This window comes from Cetorhinus maximus, chromosome 6 (genome assembly GCF_964194155.1).
Source record: "Cetorhinus maximus chromosome 6, sCetMax3.hap1.1, whole genome shotgun sequence".
Taxonomy (NCBI): Eukaryota; Metazoa; Chordata; class Chondrichthyes; order Lamniformes; family Cetorhinidae; genus Cetorhinus; species Cetorhinus maximus.
Window position 1 is genome coordinate 153,583,092 of NC_135884.1, and position 24,047 is coordinate 153,607,138.

At 41.8% G+C, this 24,047-nt stretch overlaps 1 protein-coding gene across 1 annotated transcript in view; it reads right to left on the minus strand.

Annotated features, from left to right (window-relative positions):
- terb1 (telomere repeat binding bouquet formation protein 1) overlaps nucleotides 1–24,047 on the minus strand; it is a 190,617-nt gene that overhangs the window by 97,762 nt on the left and 68,808 nt on the right. The window contains exons 13-16 of the mRNA XM_078544790.1: nucleotides 23,629–24,008; nucleotides 14,350–14,411; nucleotides 8,692–8,793; nucleotides 4,955–5,119 (exon numbers count right to left, since the gene is read on the minus strand). Of these exons, the coding sequence (XP_078400916.1) occupies nucleotides 4,955–5,119; nucleotides 8,692–8,793; nucleotides 14,350–14,411; nucleotides 23,629–24,008 (709 nt within the window). The remainder of the gene's footprint in view (nucleotides 1–4,954; nucleotides 5,120–8,691; nucleotides 8,794–14,349; nucleotides 14,412–23,628; nucleotides 24,009–24,047) is intronic.

The window sequence follows — 24,047 nt, forward strand, 5'->3', positions numbered from 1 at the left end:
AGTACAGGGCCAACATATTCCAGTAAAGGTAAAGGGTGGGGCCAACAAATCCAGGGAACCCTGGATGTCGAGGGATATACAGGATTGGATAAAGAGAAAGAGGGAGGCTCATGGCAGATACAGGGAGTTCAAAACAGCGGAAGCCCTACAGGAGTATAGGATGTGTAGAGGAGAACTTAAAAAAGACATTAGGAGAGCAAAAAGGGGGCATGCAAAAACATTGGTAGGTAAAATAAAGGAAAATCCAAATTTATTTTATAAGTACATTAAGAGTAAGAGGATAACTAGGGAAAGAGTAGGGCCCATTAAGACCATGGTGGTAATGTGTGTGGAGCCGGAAGGCGTAGGTAGAGTTCTAAATGGATACTTTGTGTCGGTGTTCACAAGTGAGAGGGACAACGTGGGTATGGAAATTAGGCAGAAGGACTGTGATATAATTAAAGAAATTGGCATAGAAAGGGAGGAAGTTCTAAATGGTCTGGCAGGCTTAAAAGTCGATAAATCTCCAGGCCCGGATTAAATATATCCCAGGCTGTTGAGTGAGGCAAGGGAGGAAATAGCAGGGGCGCCGGCAATAATTTTCAATACCTCTCTGGCCATAGGAGAGGTGCCAGAGGACTGGAGGGCAGCCAGTGTGGTACCTTTATTCAAGAAGGGAGGAAGGGATAAACCAGGGAACTACAGGTCAGTCAGTCTAACCTCAGTGGTGGGGAAACTATTGGAAGCAATTCTGAGGGACAGAATTAATCTACACTTGGAGAGGCAGGAATTAATCAAGGACAGTCAGCATGGTTTTGTTATGGGGCAGTCATGTCTGACCAATTTGATTGAATTTTTCAAAGAGGTGACCAGGTGTGTAGATGAGGGCAATGCATTTGACGTAGTCTACTTGGACTTCAGCAAGGCTTTTGATAAGGTCCCGCATGGGAGACTGATAACGAAGGTAAGAGCCCATGGGATCCAAGGCAATTTGGCAAATTGGATCCAGAATTGGCTGGGTGGCAGGAAGCAGGGGGTGATGGTCGAGGGTGTTTTTGTGACTGGATGCCTGTGTCCACTGGGGTTCCACAGGGATCAGTGTTGGGTCCCTTGCTGTTTGTAGTATACATAAACGAGTTAGACTTTAATTAGGAGGGTTGATCTGTAAGTTTGCGGATAACACGAAAATTGGTGGGGCGGTAAATAGTGAAGAGGGTAGCCTTAGTTTACAGGAGGATATAGGCGGGCTGGTCAGTGGCAAATGGAATTTAATCCGGATAAGTGTGAGGTGATGCACTTGGACAGGACAAACAAGGCACGGGAATACACGATTATGGTGGTGGGTATCTGGAACTCACTGCCTGAAAGGGTGGTAGAGGCAGAAGCCCTCATAACATTTAAGAAGTATTTGGATGTGCATTTGTGATGCCATGGCATACAAGGCTATGGGCCTACTGCTGGAAAATGGGATTAGAATAGTTAGGTACTTGTTTGACCGGCGCAGACTCGATAGGCCGAGGGGCCTTTTTCTGTGCTGTAGACCTCTATGACTCTAGGGTAATTCTGCTGATGTGGTCTACATGGACTTCAAAAAGCCATTTGTTAAAATGCCGCAGATTAGACTTCCTAGCAAATTTATAACTCATGGAATAAAAGGGACAGTAGCGACATGGATATCTAATTAGCTGAGTGACAGGAAAGAGAATAGTGACTAATGAGTGCTTGTAGTGGAATTCCCCAGGGGTCGATTTTAGGACTCTTGCTCTCCCTCATATATGTTAATGAACTAGACCTTGGCATACAGGGCACAATTTCGAAAATTACAGATGATATGAAACTTGGAAGCAATATGAACAGTGAGGAGGATAGTGTAGAACTTCAAAAGGACATAGACAGATTGGTGGAATAGGCAGGCAAGTGGCAGATGGAATTTAAAGCAGAGAAGTGTGAGGTGATTCATTTTCGTATGAAGAACACAAAGAGGAAGTATAAAATAAAGGATACAATTCTAAAGGGACTACATGAGTAAAGGGGGAGGGACCTGGGTATCTATGTGCATAAATCTTTAAAGGTGGCAGGACAGGTTGAGATAGCAATTAACGGACTGGCTTGAGTGAAGATTTGATAGAGTTATACAAAATCATGAGGTCTGGACAGAGTAGATAGGAAAAAACTGAAAGGATCAAGAACAAAACAGAGCATCCATGAGGCACCAACTCAAAACTGGGCATCCATGAGGGCCATCAGCAGCAGCAGAATTGTACACAACCACAATCTGTAACCTCATGGCCTGGCATAACCCCAACTCTACCATTACCATCAAGCCGGTGGATCAACCCTGGTTCAATGAAGAGTGCAGGAGGGCATGCCAGGAGTAGCACCAGGCATAACTAAAATTGAGATGTCAACCTGGTGAAGATACAACACAGGACTACTTGCATGCCAACAGCGTAAGTAGCATGCAATAAACAGAGCTAAGCGATTCCATAACCAACAGATCAGATCTAAGCTCTGAAGTTCTGCCACATCCAGTTGTGAATGGTGGTGCACAATTAAACAACTAACTGGAGGAGGAGGCTCCAGAAATATCCCCACCTTCAATGATGGGGGAACTCAACGTATTAGTGCAAAAGATAAGGCTGAAGCCTTTGCTACAATCTTCAGCCATGAGTGCCGAGCAAATGACCCATCTTGGCCTCCTCCTGAGGTCCCCAGCATCACAGACACCAGTCTTCAACCAATTCGATTCACTCCAGATGATATCAAGAAACAGCTGAAGGCACTGGATACTGCAAAGGCTACGGGTCCTGACAACATTCTGGCAATAGTACTGATGACTTGTGCTCCAGAATAGGCTGCACCCCTAACCAAGCCGTTCCAGTACTGCTACAACACTGGCATCTACCTAACAATGCTTAGGTATGTCCTGTCCACAAAAAGCAGGAGAAATTCAACACAGCCAATTACTGCCCCATCAATCTACTCTTGAGCATCAGCAAAATGATGGAAGGGTCGTTGACAGTGCAAAATACTCAGAAATAACCTGCTCACTGACGCTCAGTTTGCGTTCCATCAGGGTAATTTAGCTGCTGACCTCATTATAGCCTTAGTCTAAACATGGACAAAAGAGCTGAACTCCTGAGGTGAGATGAGAGTTTCTGCCCTTGACATCAAGGCAGCATTTGACATGGTGTGGCATCAAGGAGCCCTAGAAAAACTGGAGTCAATGGGAGTCAGGGGGAAAACTCTCCAGTGGTTGGAGTCATACCTAGCATAAAGGAAGATGGTTGTGGTTGTTGGGGGTCAATCATCTCAGTTCCAGGATATCACTGCAGAAGTTCCTCAGGGTAGTGTCCTAGGCCCAAGCATCTTCAGCTGCTTCAACAATGACCTTCCCTCCATCATGAGGTCAGAAGTGGGAATGTTCGCTGATTATTGCTCAATGTTCAGCGCCAATCATGACTCCTCAGATACTGAAGCAGTCCGTGTCCATATACAGCAAGGCCTGGACAACATTCAGCCTTGGGCTGGTAAATGGCAAGTGGCACTCATGCCATACAAGTGCCAGGCAATGATCATCTTCAACAAGAGAGAATCCAACCATCTCCCCATGATATTCAATGACATTACCACCGCTGAATCCCCCACTATCAACATCTTGGGGGTTACCACTGGCCAGGAACTGAGGTCCAGGGTCCTCTTGGTATACAGTGTCCAGGCTGGAGGGAATACATTCCTACTGCTGACTTCCTCGGCCCCATCCATTCACGGCCATTTGGTTGCAGCAAGACCTGGACAACATTCAAGCTTGAGCTAATAATTGGCAAATAACATTCGCACCACACAAGTGCCATCTCCAACAAGAGAGAATCCAACAATTCCCCCTTCACATTACCATTGCTGAATCCCCTACTTTCAACATCCTGGGGGTTATCATTGACCAGAAACTGGACTGGATCAGCCATTTAAAAACTGTGGCTATAAAAGTGAGTCAAAGGCTTGGAATTCTGCAGTAACTCACCACCTGACTCCCCAAAAGCTTGTCCACCATCTACAAGGCTCAAGTTGGGAGTGTGATGGAATACTCTCTACATGCCTGGATGAGTGCATCTCCAACAACACTCAAAAAGCTCAACACCATTCAGGACAAAGCAGCCCGCTTGACTGGCACCCCATCCACCACCTTCAACATTCACTCCCTCCACCACCAAAGCACAGTGGCAGCAGTCTGTACCATTTACAAGATGCACTGCAACAACTCAGTATGCCTCCTTCGACTGCTCTAACACAGACACAATGAGCTGAAAGGCCTCCTTCTGTTCTGTAACCATTCTGTGATACTACTTTGGCTGGGGAATAATGTGTGGCCCCAAAAAATTAAATAAATAACTTGGGCAAGATTGGGAGAGAAACCATGGAGTAAGTCATTGGAACATGTGCACTGAAGTCACAGCGTCCCATGCCTCCAAAGGTTCTACCTCAGTGGATTAGTCCTCTTCTATCATTACTTGGAGCTGTTAGGTCAGTGCTCCTAATTGACTGTTTTGGGAACAGAAGCAATCCTTCTCAGGTCATGGCTGTGGCGAAGCAATATTGAGTCATCATCTCAATTCTGCATGTGCAATTTCCATCAGAGGTCACTGGATAACAATGAATACTGAACCCTGGTCTATCTGTATTATTAGCAAAGAATCAAATTAAGTAAGCGTGTGACTTAAAAAGCACTTAACATGTATTTGTAACAGTGATCAGAACTTTAAATTTTTACTGCTGTTATTGTAAAATTTGTGCAGGGTCAATGTAGGCTCCAATGCTAGTTTGCAACCTAAAACAGAGCAACTTCTCTCCAGGTTTCTCCCTGGCAATATGTTGCACGCATTGCTCTCCCACAACTCAATGTGACAGTTTGGGTGTCCAACTATTTGTATGAATATAACCTATAGCCATTCTTAAGGATGATGAACTGATTGCTTACTTTTGTCATTCATAGTACTGCAACAGGTTAATAACTTCTTTAGCTCCTTCTTGTATCTATCCTCACATTCTTGAATCACTTTGTGTCGATCACATTTGTTGGGGCACAATTGAAGAATTTTGCAGAAATTTCTGCTATTCAGGGAGGTTGATATAGTTGAACAACCTATTAAAGATTAAACAAGATAAATTAAAGTTTTCTCCAAGGTAATAGTAGTCAGGTCTTTGTTGACTGGCACGGACACGATGGGCCGAATGGCCTCCTTCTGTGCTGTAAACGTCTTTGAGTAATGTCTGCACCAGATTTATTTTACTAATTAGAGTTTAGGAAATTTTATCTATTGGACTTAGGTCACTGAAAACTGAAATGATTGTGCCCCAGCTCCCCTGACAGTTCTACTGGTAAAATCAGAATCAATTCATCAGACAGATCAAAAGGTACAAGTTTGTTTCCCGCTCTGTGTTCATTTAGCTGACACTAGCAGGAATGCTAGCTGGGTTAGAGGAATGCTAAATTTGGCCTCGGAGTCATTGCGGCCCAATTTTAGCTCCATGCCAGTGGGTGGGTTTTGAATGGATTAAATTCAGGTCCCATGGGTTGGAGCGGGTCTAAGTCAGGCAGGGTTCCGGTCGTCAACAGTGACCCCTGTTAGAATACGTGTATGTGTGTGTGAAAATGTGAATTTTGGCTAAAGAGAAGAATGGACTTGCCTTATTCATGAAGAATTGTCACTTAGGTAAGATGCCAGTGTGCTAGATGCCTGCTGTACCATACTCCATTGTCTTTGAGAGGGGACGGGAAAAAAATTGTGTCACACATGGGCAAAGAATGATTGCTGATGAATTATACCGCCGAAGGGCTTTACTAGAATTTTAATATATCATTCTTTACTCTTTTGTACATAGACCAAACTGCTGTGCATGTTTAGCATTGGTTTCAATTTTTTTCCCTGCCATCTTGGATGCACAAACTTTGTGCTAGAGTATGGTTCTATGGCTAACAGCCACAAGCTCAAGTGCTATTTTTTATTATGTGCGCCCAAGAAATTAGGATCAGGTTTTTCAAGGATGGCAACTGTGCCTAATCCTGTCTTTATCCAAAGGTAACCCCCCCACACACATTTCTAAAGGGGCTTACTATATAGCAATAAGGAGTTGAAAATCCACCTGATTTTACATCTTTAGCCTGGAGATGCTAAAGCTAACTGCAGCATCCAAATTGTCATCCCTACCACAATTGGCTAACTCAGCAAATACTAGAAGTTGAAAGCGGCAAGGCAGATTTTTCAATCTGTTTGCAAACGGATGTAAAGGGGGCACACTTAATTGGAAATGCCGTTGGAGATTAGTTGTTCTATATGCTTTTGCTATGTGCTGTATAACTAACTGAGTCTTATTTTTAATTCCAGTATTCACTATATTTTTTGTTATGGCTACAAGGGGGCAACTTCTCAGATTGGATCTATTGCCTATTAGTCTGGGGTTAGGATGGGAGAACTGTAACCTTCGTAGTGTGCGAGCATGTATAAATGTGGCAATAGATTCAAACAAGCTAACAAAAATATCGGCAGAAGCAGAGATTCGAGGTAATGGGTTGGGTGAAAATTGATAGCCAGGATGTAATGGAAAGGCTGCGTCGCTTAGAGTTGTATATGTCACCGGGTCTGGATAGCTTGCATCCCAGGTTGATATGGAAGTTGGAGTGGAGTTCATGGAGGAACTTGCCATCATTTTTCAATCTTCCTGGTTATGGGCGAGATGCGACAGGATTGTAAAGTGACAAATGTCACAATTTTTAAGAAAGGGTGTAATGACACTCCTAGTAACTGGATTTAAATAAGGTAGACAAGAGAAAGCTGTCCCCATTAACTAATGATGAAATGACTAGAGAACACAGATTTAAAGTTTTGGGTAAGAGATACAGGGAGAATGTGATGAGGAATTTGTTTCACACACATAATGTTAATTATCTGGAACTCACTGCCTCTGAGAGTGCTGGAAGCAGAGACAATCAATAATTTCAAAAGGAAAATGGATGGACACTTGAGGAAAGTAAACTTACAGGGCTACGATAATAAAGCAGGGGAATGGGATTGACTGAATTGCTCCAGAAATATACGGCATGGACTCGATTGGCTGAATACCTCCCTCGGTGCCGTAATGAATATAAGCTGCCTACCAAGAGTTGCATAATACGAGCATATGAATTAGGAGCAGGAGTAGGCCACTCGGCCCCTCGAGCCTGCTTTGCCATTCAAAAAAGTAATGGCTGATCTGATTGTAACCTCAACTCCACATTGTCGCCTACCCAGAATAACCTTTCAACCCCTTGCTTATCAAGGATCTATCCACCTCTGCCTTAAAAATATTCAGACTCAGTTTACACTGCCTTTTGAGAAAGAGTTCCAAAGACTCACGACCTTGTGGGAGAAAAAAATTCTCATCTGTCTTAAATGGGCAACGCCTTATTTTTAACAGTGACCCCTAGTTTTAGATTCTCCCACAAAAGGAAACATCCTCTCAACATCCAGCCTGTTAAGACCCCTCAGGATCTTACGTTTCAATAAAGTCGCCTGTTACTCTCCTAAACTCCAGCCGATACAAGCCTAGTCTGTCCAACCTTTCCTCATAAGACAACCCTCCCATTCCAGATATTAGCATAGTAAACCTTCTCTGAACTGCTTCCAATGCATTTACATCCTTTATTAATTAAGGAGGCCAATACTGTACACAATACTCCAGATGTGGTCTCACCAATGCCTTGTATTACTCAAGCATAACCTCCCTACTTTTGTATTCAATTCCCCTTGCAATAAACAATCACATTCTATTAGCTTTCCTAATTACTTGCTGTACCTGCATACTAACTTTTTGAGATTCATGCACTAGGCTATCCAGATCCCTCTGCATCTCTGAGTTCTGCAATCTCTCACCATTTAGTTAATATGCTTCCTTTGTATTATTCCTGCAAAATGGGTAATTTCACATTTTCCCACATTATGCTCCATTTGTCAGATCTTTGCCCACTTATTCAACCCATTTATATCCCTTTATAGCCTTAAGTTCCCTTCAACAACTTACTTCCCTATCTCTCCTTGCCCCATCAGCAAATTTAGCAACCATATCTTTGGTCGCTTCATCCAAGTCATTTATATAAATTGTAAAAAGTTCAGGCCCCGGCACTAATCCCTGTGGCACACCACCACATACTGCCAACCTGAAAATGACTCAGTTATGCCTACTCTCTGTTTCCCGTTAGCTAGCCAATCTTCTATCCATGCCAATATGTTACCCCCTACACCATGAGCTTTTATTTTTTGCAATAACCTTTGATGTGGCACATTATCAAATGCCTTCTGGGAATGTAAGTACAGTACATTCACCGGCTTCCCTTTATCTACAGCACATGTTACTTCTTCAAAGAACTCCAATAAATTGGTTAAACATGATAATGAGAGGGGTGGGATAGTGGGGGATCCCAAGATCGTGGATCACTGCCGTCTTTGCCCTGACCTTTGCATCTGAGGTACAGGCATTCCCCAGATGCTAACTAAGGAAAATTGGCCTCAATATTCCTCAGTGGACAGGGAAATCCAAACTGTCCTATAAGATAACTCAATTTCCAATAACCAGATTATAAAGTAAATGGGAATAAGAGCCCAAGAAATATGTTGCAATAATTTAAGTCATGGCACATATCAGGACGGGTAAAAGTAAAATTTAACAGTGAGTACATACCTGAACACCGGAAATCTTGGCCCGCATTAAGTGAAGTTGCAGGAGTGGTAAGAATACTAGTGATTTCATTATCAATTAGATCTGAACACAGAATCAGTGGATCTATAAATAGGAAGACAATAAAGTATTGAAAACAATTACTTAAATAGTCTATTCTTCATTATAAAAGTGATATTTTCTTTTTTAAGTCCTGCCTGACTGATAGGATTCACAATCTATTGCTAGGTTCTCTGTCAATACAACTCCGTACCTGAGGGCTAGCAGGAGCATAAGTATTTCCTTTAAACATTTTCCTTTCCTTCTTCTGGATGAAGAACCATCTCCACCCTCAACCCAGTGGTACTGCCTGAGGTTAGGAAATCAAAAGCTTAGCTGGTTAAAATAATAAGTAGCTAAACCATACAGACCAAACTGAGAACATACGAAATAGGAGAAGAAGTGGGCCCTTTGACCCCTCGAGCCGGTTCTGCCATTCAATAAGATTATGGCAGATCTGTTTGTGCTTTGAATTCCACATTCCCATCTATCCCCGATAACCTTTGATTCCCTTGCCTAATACGAATCTATCTACCTCTGCCTTAAAAATAGTCAATGACCACACCTCCACCGCCTTCTGAGGCGGAGAGTTCCAAAATCGCACAACCCTCTAAGAGAAAAAGTTTCTCCTCATCTCTGTCCTAAAAGGGTGCCCGCTAGTTTTAAAACAGTGCCCCCTAGTTCTGCACTCACCCACAGGAGGAAACTCCTTTCCGCGTCCACCTTGACAAGACCACTCAGGATCTTAAATACTTCAATCAAGCCACCCCTCACCCTTCTAAATTCCAGTGGAAACAAGCCTAGTAAACCTCCTCTGAATCGCGTCCAATGCATTAACATCCTCTCTTAAATAAGGGGACCAAAACTGCACACAGTATTCGAGATGTGGTCTCATCAATGCCCTGTAAAACTGAAGCGTAACATCCTTACTTTTATGATCAATTCCTCTCATGAGGAATTTCTTAATTACTTGCTGTATCTGCATACTAACTTTTTGTGACATGCACCAGAATACCTAGAACCCTGTGCACCTTGGAATTCTGCAGTCGTTCTCCGTTTAAGTAATACTCCACTTTTTTACTCTTCCTGCCAAAATGAACAACTTCACATTTCCCCACATTATACTCCATCTGTCAGATTTTTGCCCATTCACTCAACCTATCTATATCTGTCAGCAACCTTCTTATGTCCTCTTCACAACATACGTTCCTATCTATCTTTGTGTCATCTACAAATTTAGCTACCATGGTTTCACTCCCCTCATCTAAGTCATTGCTATAAATTGTAAAAAGTTGAGGCCCCCAGCACAGACACCTGCGGGATTCCATTCGTCACATCCTGCCAATCAGAAAAAGACCCATTTATACATACTCTCTGGCCAGAATATTACACTGGGCATGCAGGCGCGTACCCAACATGCCCAAGCGTGAAATTACGCGCAATGACTTTGGGCGTGCTTCCCAATGTCATTGTGTAATCTTGCGATGTTTCATTTGGTGGGCACGCACCGGAGTCGGCTGCGCATCCGCCGATAATTAAAAGGCCTATTAAGGCCATTAACAACCTCATTAACTTGAAATTTATGTTGCCCGTCCAATCTAATGGTTGGCAGGCAGGTGAAAAGGCCAAGCGGCCTTTATGTTTTTAGGAAATCTCATCCACGAGCGGGATGAGGTTTCCTAAAGCTAATACAAATTAAATAAAAACTTTATTTTGGAATTAAAAACATGGGATATTTTTAATTAAATTTTTTACTGTCTTTATTAATTTTTTAAAAAAGCGCTTCAATCTCCCTGAGGCAGCTTCGGGCCTCAGGGAGATTGCAGCACTCTTTTGCGCGCATACGCGAACTGCGCGCCAGAGCAGGCTCTCCCTCCTCTTCCCGCCCACTGGGAGCTTACGATCCACGCAGGGTGGGCCTTAATTGGCCTGCCCGTGTAAAATTGCGGTGCGGAGCCAATCACGGGTGGCGGTTGGCTTCCCGACCGTCCCTGCCAAGCACCACCGCCAATGGCAAAATCCTGCTCTGTTTCCTGTCAGGCAACCAATCTTCTAACCTTCTATCTTATCTTCCGACTAGGCACTTTACAGCCTTCCGGACTGAATATTGAGTTCAACAATTTTAGATCATGAACTCTTTCCTCCATCCCCACCCCCTTTTTTTCCAATAATTTATATAGATTTTTCTTTTCCCACCTATTTCCATTATTTTTAAATGTATTTCCATCCATTGTTTTACCTCTACCTTTTAGCCTATTTCGATCCCTTCCCCCCACCCCACCCCCACTAGGGCTATCTGTACCTTGCTCGTCCTGCTTTCTACCCTTAATGTCACCTATTAGCACATTCCTTAGATAATATCACCATCTTCAACACCTCTTTGTCCTTTTGTCTATGACATCTTTTGGCTATCTCCACCTATCACTGGCCCTCTATCCAGCTCTACCTGTCCCACCCACCCACCCCCCCCTTAAACCAGCTTATATTTCACCTCTCTTCTATTTTTCCTTACTTCTGTTGAAGAGTCATATGGACTCAAAACGTTAACTGTGTTCCTCTCCACAGATGCTGTCAGACCTGCTGAGTTTTTCCAGGTATTTTTATTTTTGTTTTGGATTTCCAGCATCCGCAGTTTTTTGCTTTTATTCTATCCAAGCTAATATATTACCCCTTACACCATGAGTTTTTATTTTCTGCAATAACCTTTGATGTGTTACCTTATCAAATGCTTCTGAAAATCCAAGTACAGTACATCTAAGGCTCCCCTTTATCCACAGCGCATGTCACTCTTTCAAAGAGCTCCAATAAATTGGTTAAACATGATTTCCCTTTCACAAAACCATGCTGACTCTTCCCGATTACCTTGAGTTTTTCTAAGTGCCCAGCTATAAACTCCTTAATGATTGATAATAATACTTTCTCCACGACAGATGTCAAGCTAACTATCATATAGTTTCCTGTTTTCTGCCTCCCTCCCCTCTTGAACAGAGGGGTTATATTTGCTAGTTTCCAGTCTGATGGAACCTTTCCAGAATCTAGTGAATTTTGGAAAATTAACGCCAACTCATCTACTTCGTCATTAGCCACCTTTTTTTAAGACGCTAGGATGAAGTCCATCAGGACCCAGAGACTTGTCAGCCTGCAGCTCCATCAGTTTTCTCAGTACCACTTCCCTAGTGATTGTAATTTCACCAAGTTCCCTGCTCCCTTCCAACTCCTAATTTACAACTATGACTGAAATGTTTTTTCTATCCTCTACAGTGAAGACAGAAGCAAAATATTTGTTCATTTCATCCGCCATCTCCTTATTATTTACTATTAACTCCCCATCTTCACTTTCTAGAGAATTGACACTCACTTTACTTACTCTTTTCCTTTGTAAATACCTGTAGAAACTCTTGCTATCTGCTTTTACATTTCTAGCTAGCTTCCTCTCATACTCTAATTTCATCCTTCTGATTAACCTTTTAGTCATTCTCTGCCATTCTTTATATTCTGACCAATCATCTGACCTGCCAATCACCTTTGTACAGTTATATGCTTTTTCCTTAAGTTTGATGTTTTCCTTAACTTCTTTAGTTAACCACGGATGGTGGGTCCTCCCCTTAAAATTTTTCTTTGTAGTAGGAATATACTTATTCCATGTATTCTGAAACATCCCCTTAAATGTCTGCCACTGCTTCTCTATTGATCTATCCTCTGGCCTAGTATCCAAGGTCACTTCAGCTAGTTCAACTTTCGTGCCCATAGTTACCCTTACTTAAGCTTAAAATGTTCGTCTTAGGCCCAGACTTCTCACTTTCAAATTGGGTGTAAAATTCAATCATTTTGTGGTCGCTGCTGCTTAGGGATGCCTTTACTTTGAGGTCATTAATTAATTCTGTCACATTACACAATACCAAGTCTAATATAACCTGCTCTCCAGTTGGTTTCAGAATGTGCTGCTCTAAGAAACTATCTCAAAAGCATTCTATGAACTCCTCATCCAGGCTACTACTGCCAATCTGATTTTTCCAGTTTATATGGAGATTAAAATCACCCATGATTATTGCCCTCCTTTTATCACAAGCACCCAATAGTTCCTCTTGTTTACTTCGTCCTACATTATGGTTACTGTTAAGGTGCCTGCAGATCACTCCCACTAGTGACCTCTTTCCCTTACTATTCCTCATCTCCACCCAAGCCGATTCTACTTCCTGATATTCTGAACCAAATTCATCTCCAACTATCACACCAATGCCATCCTTGATTAACAGTGCTACCCCTCCAGGCCCCTAGCTTCCTACTCTTTCTTGAATGTCATATACCCCATAATATTCAGGGCCCAATCCTTGACATCCTGCAGCCTCATCTCCAAAATGGCTATCAGCTCATGTTTATTTACTTCAATGTGCGCTTTCAATACATTTACTTTGTTATGAATGCCATCCGCACTCAGATACAAAACCCTTAGTTTTGCCTTTTTGCTAACTTTGTAACATCTAGTCTTCACTGTTGGTGTATTCTTAGGTTTTTTTCTCCGTTCCTTCCTGCCATTCTCAAGCCTCATTTCCCATATTACTATGTTGCTCTGCTGCCTTGACTCTACCACTTGATTTGCTACATCTACCCAACTTGATCATTCCCTTGAGTCCCAGTCCCTCCTGGATTAGTTAATTTCAGCCAAGGTGTGATAGGAGCATTAATAGCTGGCTGCAGTGCCCTGAGGTTACAGAGAGTGAAATCACCCAGAGTTCCACCACTGGTATTGCTTAATCAGTAGCTTGAACCTATCAGTTTTTCCTTTTTCTACATCACAGGAATACCGAAATGAACTTCAACATCTTTTGTCCCCTTGCTAAGATTAGCTAACTCAGACCAGCAGTCACATCTGGGATGTGCTCACAATGGTCCAATATCATACTATGGGATGTATTTTCCAAAGTGCATTTATAGTTTAAATATGGTTTCACAGGTTCTACTTTGGAATGGTCCAGGTAACTACCATGGGCAGATGGATTGCTAACACACTTTTAAGACTCATACCAGGTCCTACATGTATAACTGTAGTTTTCAAACTGAGGTACACAGTAACTTTCCAAGGGATCAGCAAAATAATATGAAAATGTTTACTGAGCACACAAGCAAATATATGACAGCCAAGGGGAGACTTGATGCAAGCCAGGAGCAGAGTGCAGCTGCTGCACATGCAGCACACAGTGGGCTGGCTGTTTCACCTACAAAGGGAGCAGGCACACTCATCTCACTGATATCTGTAAATAAATATCTGTTTTCTTAAAAGCATTATTAAAACACCCTTTACATGCAGTGCTTTCATATTACGATTATGTAGTGTATTACGACTCATGGCAGGAAAATGCTGCATCTATTGATAATCACAGATCCCCCGCATCTAAACTATATCAAATATCTATGTGTATGTAGTATTTGCATTTATATGGGGGAATCTGTGATTACTAATCCATTTGAAATAGCTTGAGAACCACAGATATATAAAAGATAAACACATGGCTTCCTCTTAATGTTAGTTTTTATTAACCAATTAGAATTATTGGCATTGCTTTCCATTCAAGAGTTTTCTACATGTTATTATCATCGTTTTCAGTCTAAAGTGTTGCATACCTATGTTGTTCTGTTTGCTTCTCTTTCTGTTAATTGGAGCAGGTCTTTTGAATGAGTTCTGGCTGTAAAGGGAAAAACAATCATGAACACAATCATACTTGGGCTGAAAGAACAAAATTCTAATGTTAATTGTCTTATAATGGTTAAAAAAAAGAACATTTTTAGTGGACCATGTATATTGCATTTCCTGTCTGCACCTCTTGACCTCCTGTTGTGACATTGTTGTCATACCTATTGTGTCAACTTCCTCCCATTATAAAATCTTATGCCCACATATAAACTCATCACGATCTGGGCAGTGGATTCTATAAATTGATGTAGTTCTTTCTGAAATCTATTTCTCTGTAGCAGCACAGTCCTTTTGGAGATTAAGATCCCTCTTTAAACTTCAAACACTGTCCAGTGTGTTGGGTGGGACTACCAGCATGCTAAGTGGGACAAATTAGGAACAGGTCTAACAGTTCAAAACTGGTCACCTATGAGGTGCTACATGTGGTCCATCAGCAGCCTCAAAATTGGATTCCTCTGCAATCTGTAATCTCATGGCCTTTGTGAAGATGGATGTTATCTTTTTAATATTTTTGAGAATATGGTGATATTCTGTAAAGAAGACTGTGCATGTGTATGTGCCCATGGGTAATTAAACTAGGGGATGGTTCAAAGAGACAGCTTGTCTATGGGAACTGAGAGATGAAAGGTAAAGGAGCTGGATGCATACACTTGTAATGAGAGGCTATGGTGAAGTTGGAATTACAAGTAAATAAGTTGGTTTTTAAAATTTGCATTAGGTAATAGGTAGGGATTTGACTTTCAGCCATTAAATTTCAAAGGGTAGTTTAGAAATGACAAGGGGTTTTTACAACTTACAAAGATTCCATAAGTAAACAAGGGAAGGTTATTAAATTTTATTTGACCCAAAAGTGGAGGCAATAGGAAGACATGAAAGATTTTTACATTTTGGAAAAGTTGAGTTTAAAGAGGTGCTTAGGACAATGGAGTTTAAGATGAAAGAGAGAAAAGATATTGAAGGAAAAATGTTTAGTTGAATTGTGGTGTTTGTGTGGGGAAGATGGCCTGAGACCAGCTCTGTGCTGAGAAAGTTGTGAATTTGAAGCAGCCATTCAATTTCAAGACACCCTCAGCCACCCATCCAGGCAGTGAATTCCAGACACCTACCACCTTCTGGCTGAAAAAGTTTTTCCTAATATTCCCTCTAATCCTACCAATCACCTTAAATCTGTGCTCCCCGGTAATTGGCCTCTCAGCTAGGGAAAACAAGGCTTTCCAGTCTGCTCTGTCTATGCCCCTCATAATTTTGTACGCCTCAATCAAGTCACCCCTCAGTTTCCTCTGTTCTAAGGAAAATAACCCTAGCCTATTCAATCTTTCCTCATAGCTGCAATTTTCCAGCCCTGGTAACATTCTTGTAAATCTCTTCTATACTCTCTCCAGAGCAATTATGTCTTTCCTATAATGTGGTGACCAGAACTGTACGCAAAACTCTAGCTGTAACCTAACCAGCATTTTATACAGTTCCAGCATTACATTCCTGCTTTTGTATTCTATACCTCATGCAATAAAGTAAAGCATTCCATATGCCTTCTTTACCACCTTATCCACCTTGTCCTGCCACCTTCAGGGACCTGTGGACATGCACTCCAAGGTGTCTCACTTCCTCTACCCCTCTCAATATTTTTCACCTCTCAGTGTGTTAGGCACTGCAGGTAAAGGGAAAGCTCAAAGATATTAAGTGATTAAACGAGGAGAAAGTAATATGGAAACCTGTGAGTATAACATTAGAGTAGAGGGACAAGTTAGGGTGTGTGGCCCATATAAGTGTTCCTTATACAACCGCATGGAGCATTAGGCACAAATTGAATGAATTGCAGGCCCAAATTCAACTTTGGAGGATCTGACGTGTTAGCCATTACGGAGTCATGGCTGCAAAACAATCAGGACTGGGAACTAAATATTCCAGTTTATAAGATCTACAGGAAAGATAGGGAAAATGGTAGAAGGGGAGAGGTAGCTTTAGTAATTAAGGATAAAATCACTTAAATGGTAAGGGAGGATATAATGAGAGATAAACAGGCAATGGAGACTTTATGGATAGAATTAAAAAATAGAAAAGGATTTAAAATTGTAGTGAGAGTTACACATAGGACCAGGAAGCTGCTGTAAAGTGGTGGACTGATTAGACAAGCACATAGAAATGGCAGAATGGTTTTAATGGCAGATTTTAACTTTTATACAGATTGAGACAAGCAGACTAGCACCAGTCAGAAAGGTAGTGAATTTCTTGTGTGTGTATGGGATAGTTTTCTGAAGCAATATATTCTTGAACCAACACGAGGGCAGGCCATATTAGATTTAACAATGAGTAATGGGTCAGATTTAATTAACAGCCTAACAGTACATGAACATTAATCTAATAGTGATCATAATATCAAGTTCAATGTAGTGTTTGACAGTGAGGTGGATCATAATCCTAGCTCCTTTTTGAGACTATTCTGGATCAAGCATACTCCTCGGATGATACTCTCACTTAAGTTTGAGAAAGTCTCATAGACACTTAAATTTGTCTGAACAACTGTTCCAACTCTCCCCGATGGAAAAGAGACACCAGAGAACATTACCATCCTCCAGATAGCCTTTTTAACAAGTTTTAGCTAGATTATAACATCCCAGATATTATAAGGGTCTGGGCATCTCTCCTCAACAATGTACTCTCCACTAAAGAGTATACAGAGATGGGTTTTAGAGTTTGGATACAGAAGACCATATGAGACAACATATTTTCTAAATTATATAACAGTTTATTAAAGAACCGAATATGTAATTCACTTCTGCTGGTAATTCAGTTGCAACATTGACAGTTCTAGGAAAGCTAAGTACAATCTTGTTTCTAATAGAGAATCCAGGTCTTATTAATGTTACAGAGGTACTTAAGTTATTCATCAGTATTTAAAGTTGTATTTACCTTAAATCCCAGAGTAGAAAGCTACTGAATCTAGCAGGGATACCTCTATCCCAATTAAGGGAAGAACTATCATCACTACACTACAGTAGCATACCTTTACCTGAGAGACGCTGGAGTGAATCCAATGAACCTAAAAATCCTACTGTGTAGTTCCCATATTTATACCCTAAAAGAGCAAAACCAGGAGGAAGCCTGCTGAGCGCTCATGTTAGACAACATCCTTTGTTTTTCATGAACATTCTGCAATCAACCAGGATACTGAGAAGTGCAGTCAGTGGTCAACTCCTTGCAACATCCAGTTTCCAAGATTCAGTTAACAAGTTATTTAGGTTCATCTTTAAGGTTATCCATTGTTAGACTGTATTTATCAATGCCTTGCTGAGGTGATGTAAAGGCCAGGTTCCTGTTTTTCAAAACTGCCTTGTGTTAAAGGACATACTATATTCTATGTGACAGGATGTTTTTGCTCGAGCATACAATTATGCCTAGGCATGTTTATAAACATTTAAAATTTTTTTTTGTCCAGCAAGTGAACTCTGCTTTTAATTTGAACTCTACTTTTAATTTTTAATCCCCACTCTTCTTCATCTTACACCTCCTTATTTATGTCTGGATTCTCTTATAACTTTGTATTTGTAGCTGCATTCCTTGACAAAAGAGACAAATGTGAAACAGTTACTAAGATTTTAGATTTAGGTAAAACCGACTTCAATGGGATGAAACAGAATCCACAATAAACTGGGCAAATGTGTAAATCGGTAAAATAAAACATCAGAGGGAAGTGTTTGTGATACAGAACCAGCTTATATCTCTAAGGGGCAAGAACTCTACTTGCCAAGGAGAGACAGCCATGAACAATTAGTGTGATAACAGACTTCATTTTTCTAAAAGAAAAAGCATGCAAAACAATCAAAAAATAGCACAGATGCTGGCAATTTTGAAATACAAAGAAACCCAAAGGGTGTGAAAACAGATAGTAAGAGCTACAAAAAGGGAGTATGGAAAGAAACTTGCAAAGTATATCAAAATCAGCACAAAACACTGTTACAAGTATATTCGGAAAAAGTCAGTGGTGAGGATCAATATCATGCCCTTGGGAACTGATAATGGTGACACTGTCAACAAATATAAGAAAAAGTGGGCATGCTAAATAATTATTTTGTGTTGTTATTTACAGCAGAGAAAGAGGTATGTAAGATATCCCAAGGGACCAAATATGAAATCAAAGACAGTGACTCTCCAAAATTAAGATAAGCAAAACAATAGTAATGAAAAGAATAATGACACTAGAGTTACACATTTGCAAGAGCAGATGGTTTCCATCCCAGGGTTTTAAAGGAAGTAGATGAGAACATTGCAGATGTCCTAACTATAATCTTCCAAATTTCTCTCAATCTGGGAACTATTCTTTTAAATTGAAAAATTGTGCATGTCACTCTCCCTTATTCAAGAAAGGTAAGAAACCAAGGAATTATAGATCAGTTAGCCTAACATCTGTTGTTGGGATATTGCTATAATTAAAGATATGGCGACTAAGCATGTTGAAAATTTTCAGCTAAGATAGCCTGCATGAATTTGTAAAGGGTAGATCATGCCTGATGAACATGATTAAAGTAGTGGACAGAGGAATGTCAATGGATATTATTTATATGGACTTCCAGAAGGCACTTGATAAAGTTCCTGTTAACTAAAGTGGAAGCTTGTGGAATTGAAAGCAGATTATTAATCTGGTTAGGAAATTAGCTGAGCAGCAGAAGATAATGGTCGGATATTCTAGTTGGCAGGATGGATACTCTCTGTTTAATTTTATCCCATTGAGGGTGTCAATGCATTCAGCAAACAGGAGATTACTAGAGATAAAACCAGGGAAAAACAGCCAATCAACCCTAACAATGAAATGATACAAATTAAGATGAGAGGTCATTAAAAACTAATTTGACATTTTGGGGATTTCCAAAAAACACTAATTACAAAATAAACATAAAACTACAAGCCTTAGGCAGGATACTGTTTATGCAACACTGCACATTTATTGTTTTGTCTTCTTACTATTAATAAACCCAGGTTTAAAAGAATATAATTACTACAAATCCACAAAATTATGTCATAACATCAATTAAGTTTGACAAGTTCAAATTAGTAAAAGGTAAATTTAGGGCAAATTATTGGGCAGTTCTGCAAACAAAGGCTGATTAACTCATGGAACGGATCCTGAATAGAACAGTAAAGGTGAAATCCCTGGAATTAATGAAGAAACAATTGGGTGTTGCAATAGGGATGAATTGTAAGGTCTTTCTGAATGCATGAACTAAGGAAGGCCAAATGTTGAGCCTTTCTCATGAATGATTATCTTGTGATATCTCAAAAGCTTAAAAACATGATAGTTGGATAGGGCACCCTTTTGGTTTACAATTAATGGTATACCAAGCTACTGAGGAGATTTACAATTGGCAGCATATTGGAGTAATCTGTACCAAAGATAAAGAGGATAATGATTTACACTGATGATTCCCCTCTCACCCCAAGATGGGCATCTTTGTTAAATCCAGGTCTGACAAGGAGGCACGATATAGCAGAATCATAATTTGTGAGACAGATTGTGGTCCAATCATTTATTTGCAACTTCTTTGTCATTCAAAATAGAAATAGGACCAGTAATGCAGAGGCCCAGGGTAATGCTCTGGGGAACCGGGTCCGAATCCCGCCATGGCAGATGGTGGGATTTGAATTCAATAAAAATCTGGAATTAAAAGTCCAATGATGGCCATGAAACCATTGTCAATTGTTGTAAAAACTCATCTGGTTCACTAATGTCCTTTAGGGAAGGAAATCAGTCATCCTTACCTGGTCTGGCCTACATGTGACTCCAGACCCACAGCAATGTGGTTGACTCTTAAATATCCTTTGAAATGGTGCAGCAAGCCAGTTGTAACAAACCACTACGAAGTCACAAAAAAGGAATGAAACCGGATGGACCACCCGGCATCGACCTAGGCACTGGAAACGACAATGGCAATTGGAGACCTGTCAACCCTGCAAAGTCCTCCTTACTAACATCTGGGGGCTAGTGCCAAAATTGGGAGAGCTGTCTCACAGACTAGTCAAGCAACAGCCTGAGGTAGTCATCCTCACGGAATAATACCTCACAGATAATGTCCCAGACTCCACCATCACCATCCCTGGGTATGTCCAGTCTCATCAGCAGGACAAACCCAGCAGAGGTGGCGGCACAGTGGTATAGAGCCGGGAGGGAGTTGCCCTGGAAGGCCTGAACATCAACTCCGGACTCCATGAAGTCCCATGGCATCAGGTCAAACATGGGCAAGAAAATGTCGTGCTGATTATCACGTACCGCCCTCCCTCAGCTGATGAATCAGTGCTCCTCCATGTTGAACATCATTTGGAGGAAGCACTGAGGGTGGCAAGGATGCAGAATGTTCTCTGGATGGGGTACTACAATGTTCATCACCAGGATTGGCTCGGTAGCACCACTACTGACTGAACTGGTCAAGTCCTAAATGACATAGCTGCTAGGCTGGTTCCCTGGCAGGTGGTGAGGGAGCCAACAAGAGAGAAAAACATACTTGACCTCATCCTCACCAACCTGCCTGCCGCAGATGCATCTGTCCATGACAGTATCGGTAGGAGTGACCGCGCACAGTCGTTGTGGAGACAAAGTCCCACTTTCACATTGAGGATACCCTCCATCATTGTGTGGCATTACCACCATGCTAAATGGGATAGATTTTGAACAGACCTAGCAACTCAAGGCTGGGCTGTGGGCCATCGGCAGCAGCAGAACTGTACTCAAACACAATCTGTAAACTCATGGCCTGGCATATCCCTCACTCTACCATTACCATCAAGCCAGGGGATTAACCCTGGTTCAATGAAGAGGCTGCACCTGGCATACCTAAAAATGAGGTGTCAACCTGGTGAAGCTATAAAACAGGACTACTTAGGTGCCAAACAGCATAAGCAGCAAGTGATAGACATGGCTAAGCGATCTTACAACCAACGGAGCAGATCTAAGCTCTGCAGTCCTGCCATATCCAGTCGTGAATGGTGGTGGATAATTAAACTGCTCACTGGAGGAGGTGGCTCCACAAATATCCCCATCCTCAATGATGGAGGAGCCCAGCACAGCAGTGCAGAAGATAAGGCTGAAGCATTCGCAACAATCTTCAGCTAGGAGTGCCGAGTGGATGATCCATCTCGGCCTCCTCTGGAGGTCCCCAGCATCAGATGCCAGTCTTCAGCCAATTCGATTCACTCCACGTGATGTCAAGAAACGGCGGAAGACACTGGATACTGCAAAGGCTATGGGCCCTGACAACATTCCGGCAATAGTACTGAAGGCTTGTGCTCCAGAACTTGCCACGCCCCAAGCCAAGCTTTTCCAGTACAGCTACAACACTGGCATCTACCTAGCTATGTGGAAAATTGGCCAGGTGTGTCCTATACTCAAAAAGCAGGACAAATTCAACCTGGCCAATTACTGTCCCATCAGTCTACTCTCCATCATCAGTAAAGTAATGGAAGGGGTCATCAACAGTGCTATCAAGTGGCACTTGCTTAGCAATAACCTGCTCACTGATACCCAGTTTGGGTTCCGCCAGGGCCACTCAGCTCCTGACCTCGTTACAGTCTTGGTTCAAACATGGACAAAAGAGCTGAACTCCTAAGGTGAGGTGAGAGTGACTGCCCTTGACATCAAGGCAGCATTTGACCGAGTGTGGCATCAAGGAGCCCTACCAAAACCGGAGTCAATGGGAATCAGGGGGAAAACTCTCCGCTGGTTAGAGTCATACCTAGCACAAAGGAAGATGGCTGTGGTTGTTGGAGGTCAGTCATCTTAGCTCCAGGACATCACTGCAGCAGTTCCTCAGGGTAGTGTCCTAGGCCCAAGCATCTTCAGCTGCTTTACGAATGACCTTCCTTCCATCATAAGTCAGAAGTGGGGATGTTCGCTGATGATTGCACAATTCGCGACTCCTCAGATACTGAAGCAGTCCATGTCCAAACACAGTAAGACCTGGACAATATCCAGGCTTGGGCTGACAAGTGGCAAGAAACATTCACGTCCACAAGTGTCAGGCAATGACCACCTCCAACAAGAGAGAATCCAACCATCGCCCTTTGATGTTCAATGGCATTACCATCACTGAATCCCTCAATATCAACATCCTGGGGGTTACTACTGACCAGAAACTGAACTAGACTAGCCATATAAATACTGTGGCTACAAGAGCAGGTCAGAAGTTAGGAATCCTGCAACGAGTAACTCACCTCCTGACTCCCCAAAGCCTATCCACCATCTACAAGGAACAAGTTGGGAGTGTGATGCAATATTCCCCACTTGCCTGGATGAGTGCAGCTCCTGCAACACTGAAGAAGCTAGGTGCCGTCCAGGACAAAGCAGTCCACTTAATTGGCACCATATGCACAAACATTCACTCTCTCCACCACCAACGCACAGTAGCAGCAGTGTGTACCATCTACAAGATGCACTGCAGAAATTCTGCAGAAAGGCTCCTTAGACAGCACCTTCCAAACCCACGACCACTACCACCTAGAAGGACAAGGGCAGCAGATAGATGGGAACACCATCACCTGGAAATTCCCCTACAAATCTCTCACCATCCTGACTTGGAAATATATCACTGTTCCTTCACTGTTGCTGGGTCAAAATTGTGGAACTCCTTTCCTAACAGCACTGTGGGTGTACCTACCACCACATGCAGTGGTTCAAGGATGCAGCTCACCACCACCTTCTCAAGGGCAATTAGGGATGGGCAATAAATGCTGGCCCAGCCAGCAAAGCCCACATCCCGTGAATGAATAAAAAAAAATAGAAATAATGATTTTAAAAATACTTTGGATGTCCAGTTTAAATTTTAGAAATTTCTGCACATTACAGTCAAAATCTGCATTGTACGGTTCAAATGTGATAGACAAGGGATCATCAAAAGATAAGTGAAATCTGCTATTCTCTAATGCACCACCTAGTGGCCAGTTATGAATATGGCTAAAGACCTGCATTTATCTAACGTTTCAGCCCTTACATCTTCCCAAAGACAGCCAATTAAGTGGTGATTGCTGTTCTGTAGACAAGTTCAGCAGCCATTTTGCAAACAGCAGCTCATCTATTTTTGTCGTAGTTTTTGTTCATTAGTAATGAAAAAGGACCACCAAAAAAAGCATCTATCCATCTCTTTCAGGTGCGGACTGACCTGCTGCACATTTCCAGCATGTGTTTTGTTTATCCTTATAAAAATTTGCCATTTTTTCCTACTTACCCATCAGAAAAGATGTTTTTAAAATCGTGCTCGTCGCTGGATTTCTGCTCTTTCCTTGATGTACTTGGTCTTGAGAGTTTAGCCTCAGGTACAGTTATTGGCTGGTTAGATGGATTTCCATATTGCGCAAACCAAAATCTTGCACCATACTGCTGATCAGTTTCTGGAATGTAATCTCTGTTCTGAGTGTCAGAGGATGCACTAGAGCCACCAATACCAGCTGGGCCAATGGGCAAATCGTCTTGCTGGCTATTTGTGTTCCTTGCTTTGGCATCAGAACTCAGTTTGTCAACATTACCCAACTGATCTGCGTTGGTAATTTCTCTATTTGTCTCCTGTGGAAAATCATCTTCTACAAATATCTGTCGTCTCACTTTTTCCTAAGAGAAAATAAAGGACAAAAAATTGTTTTTCTTTTT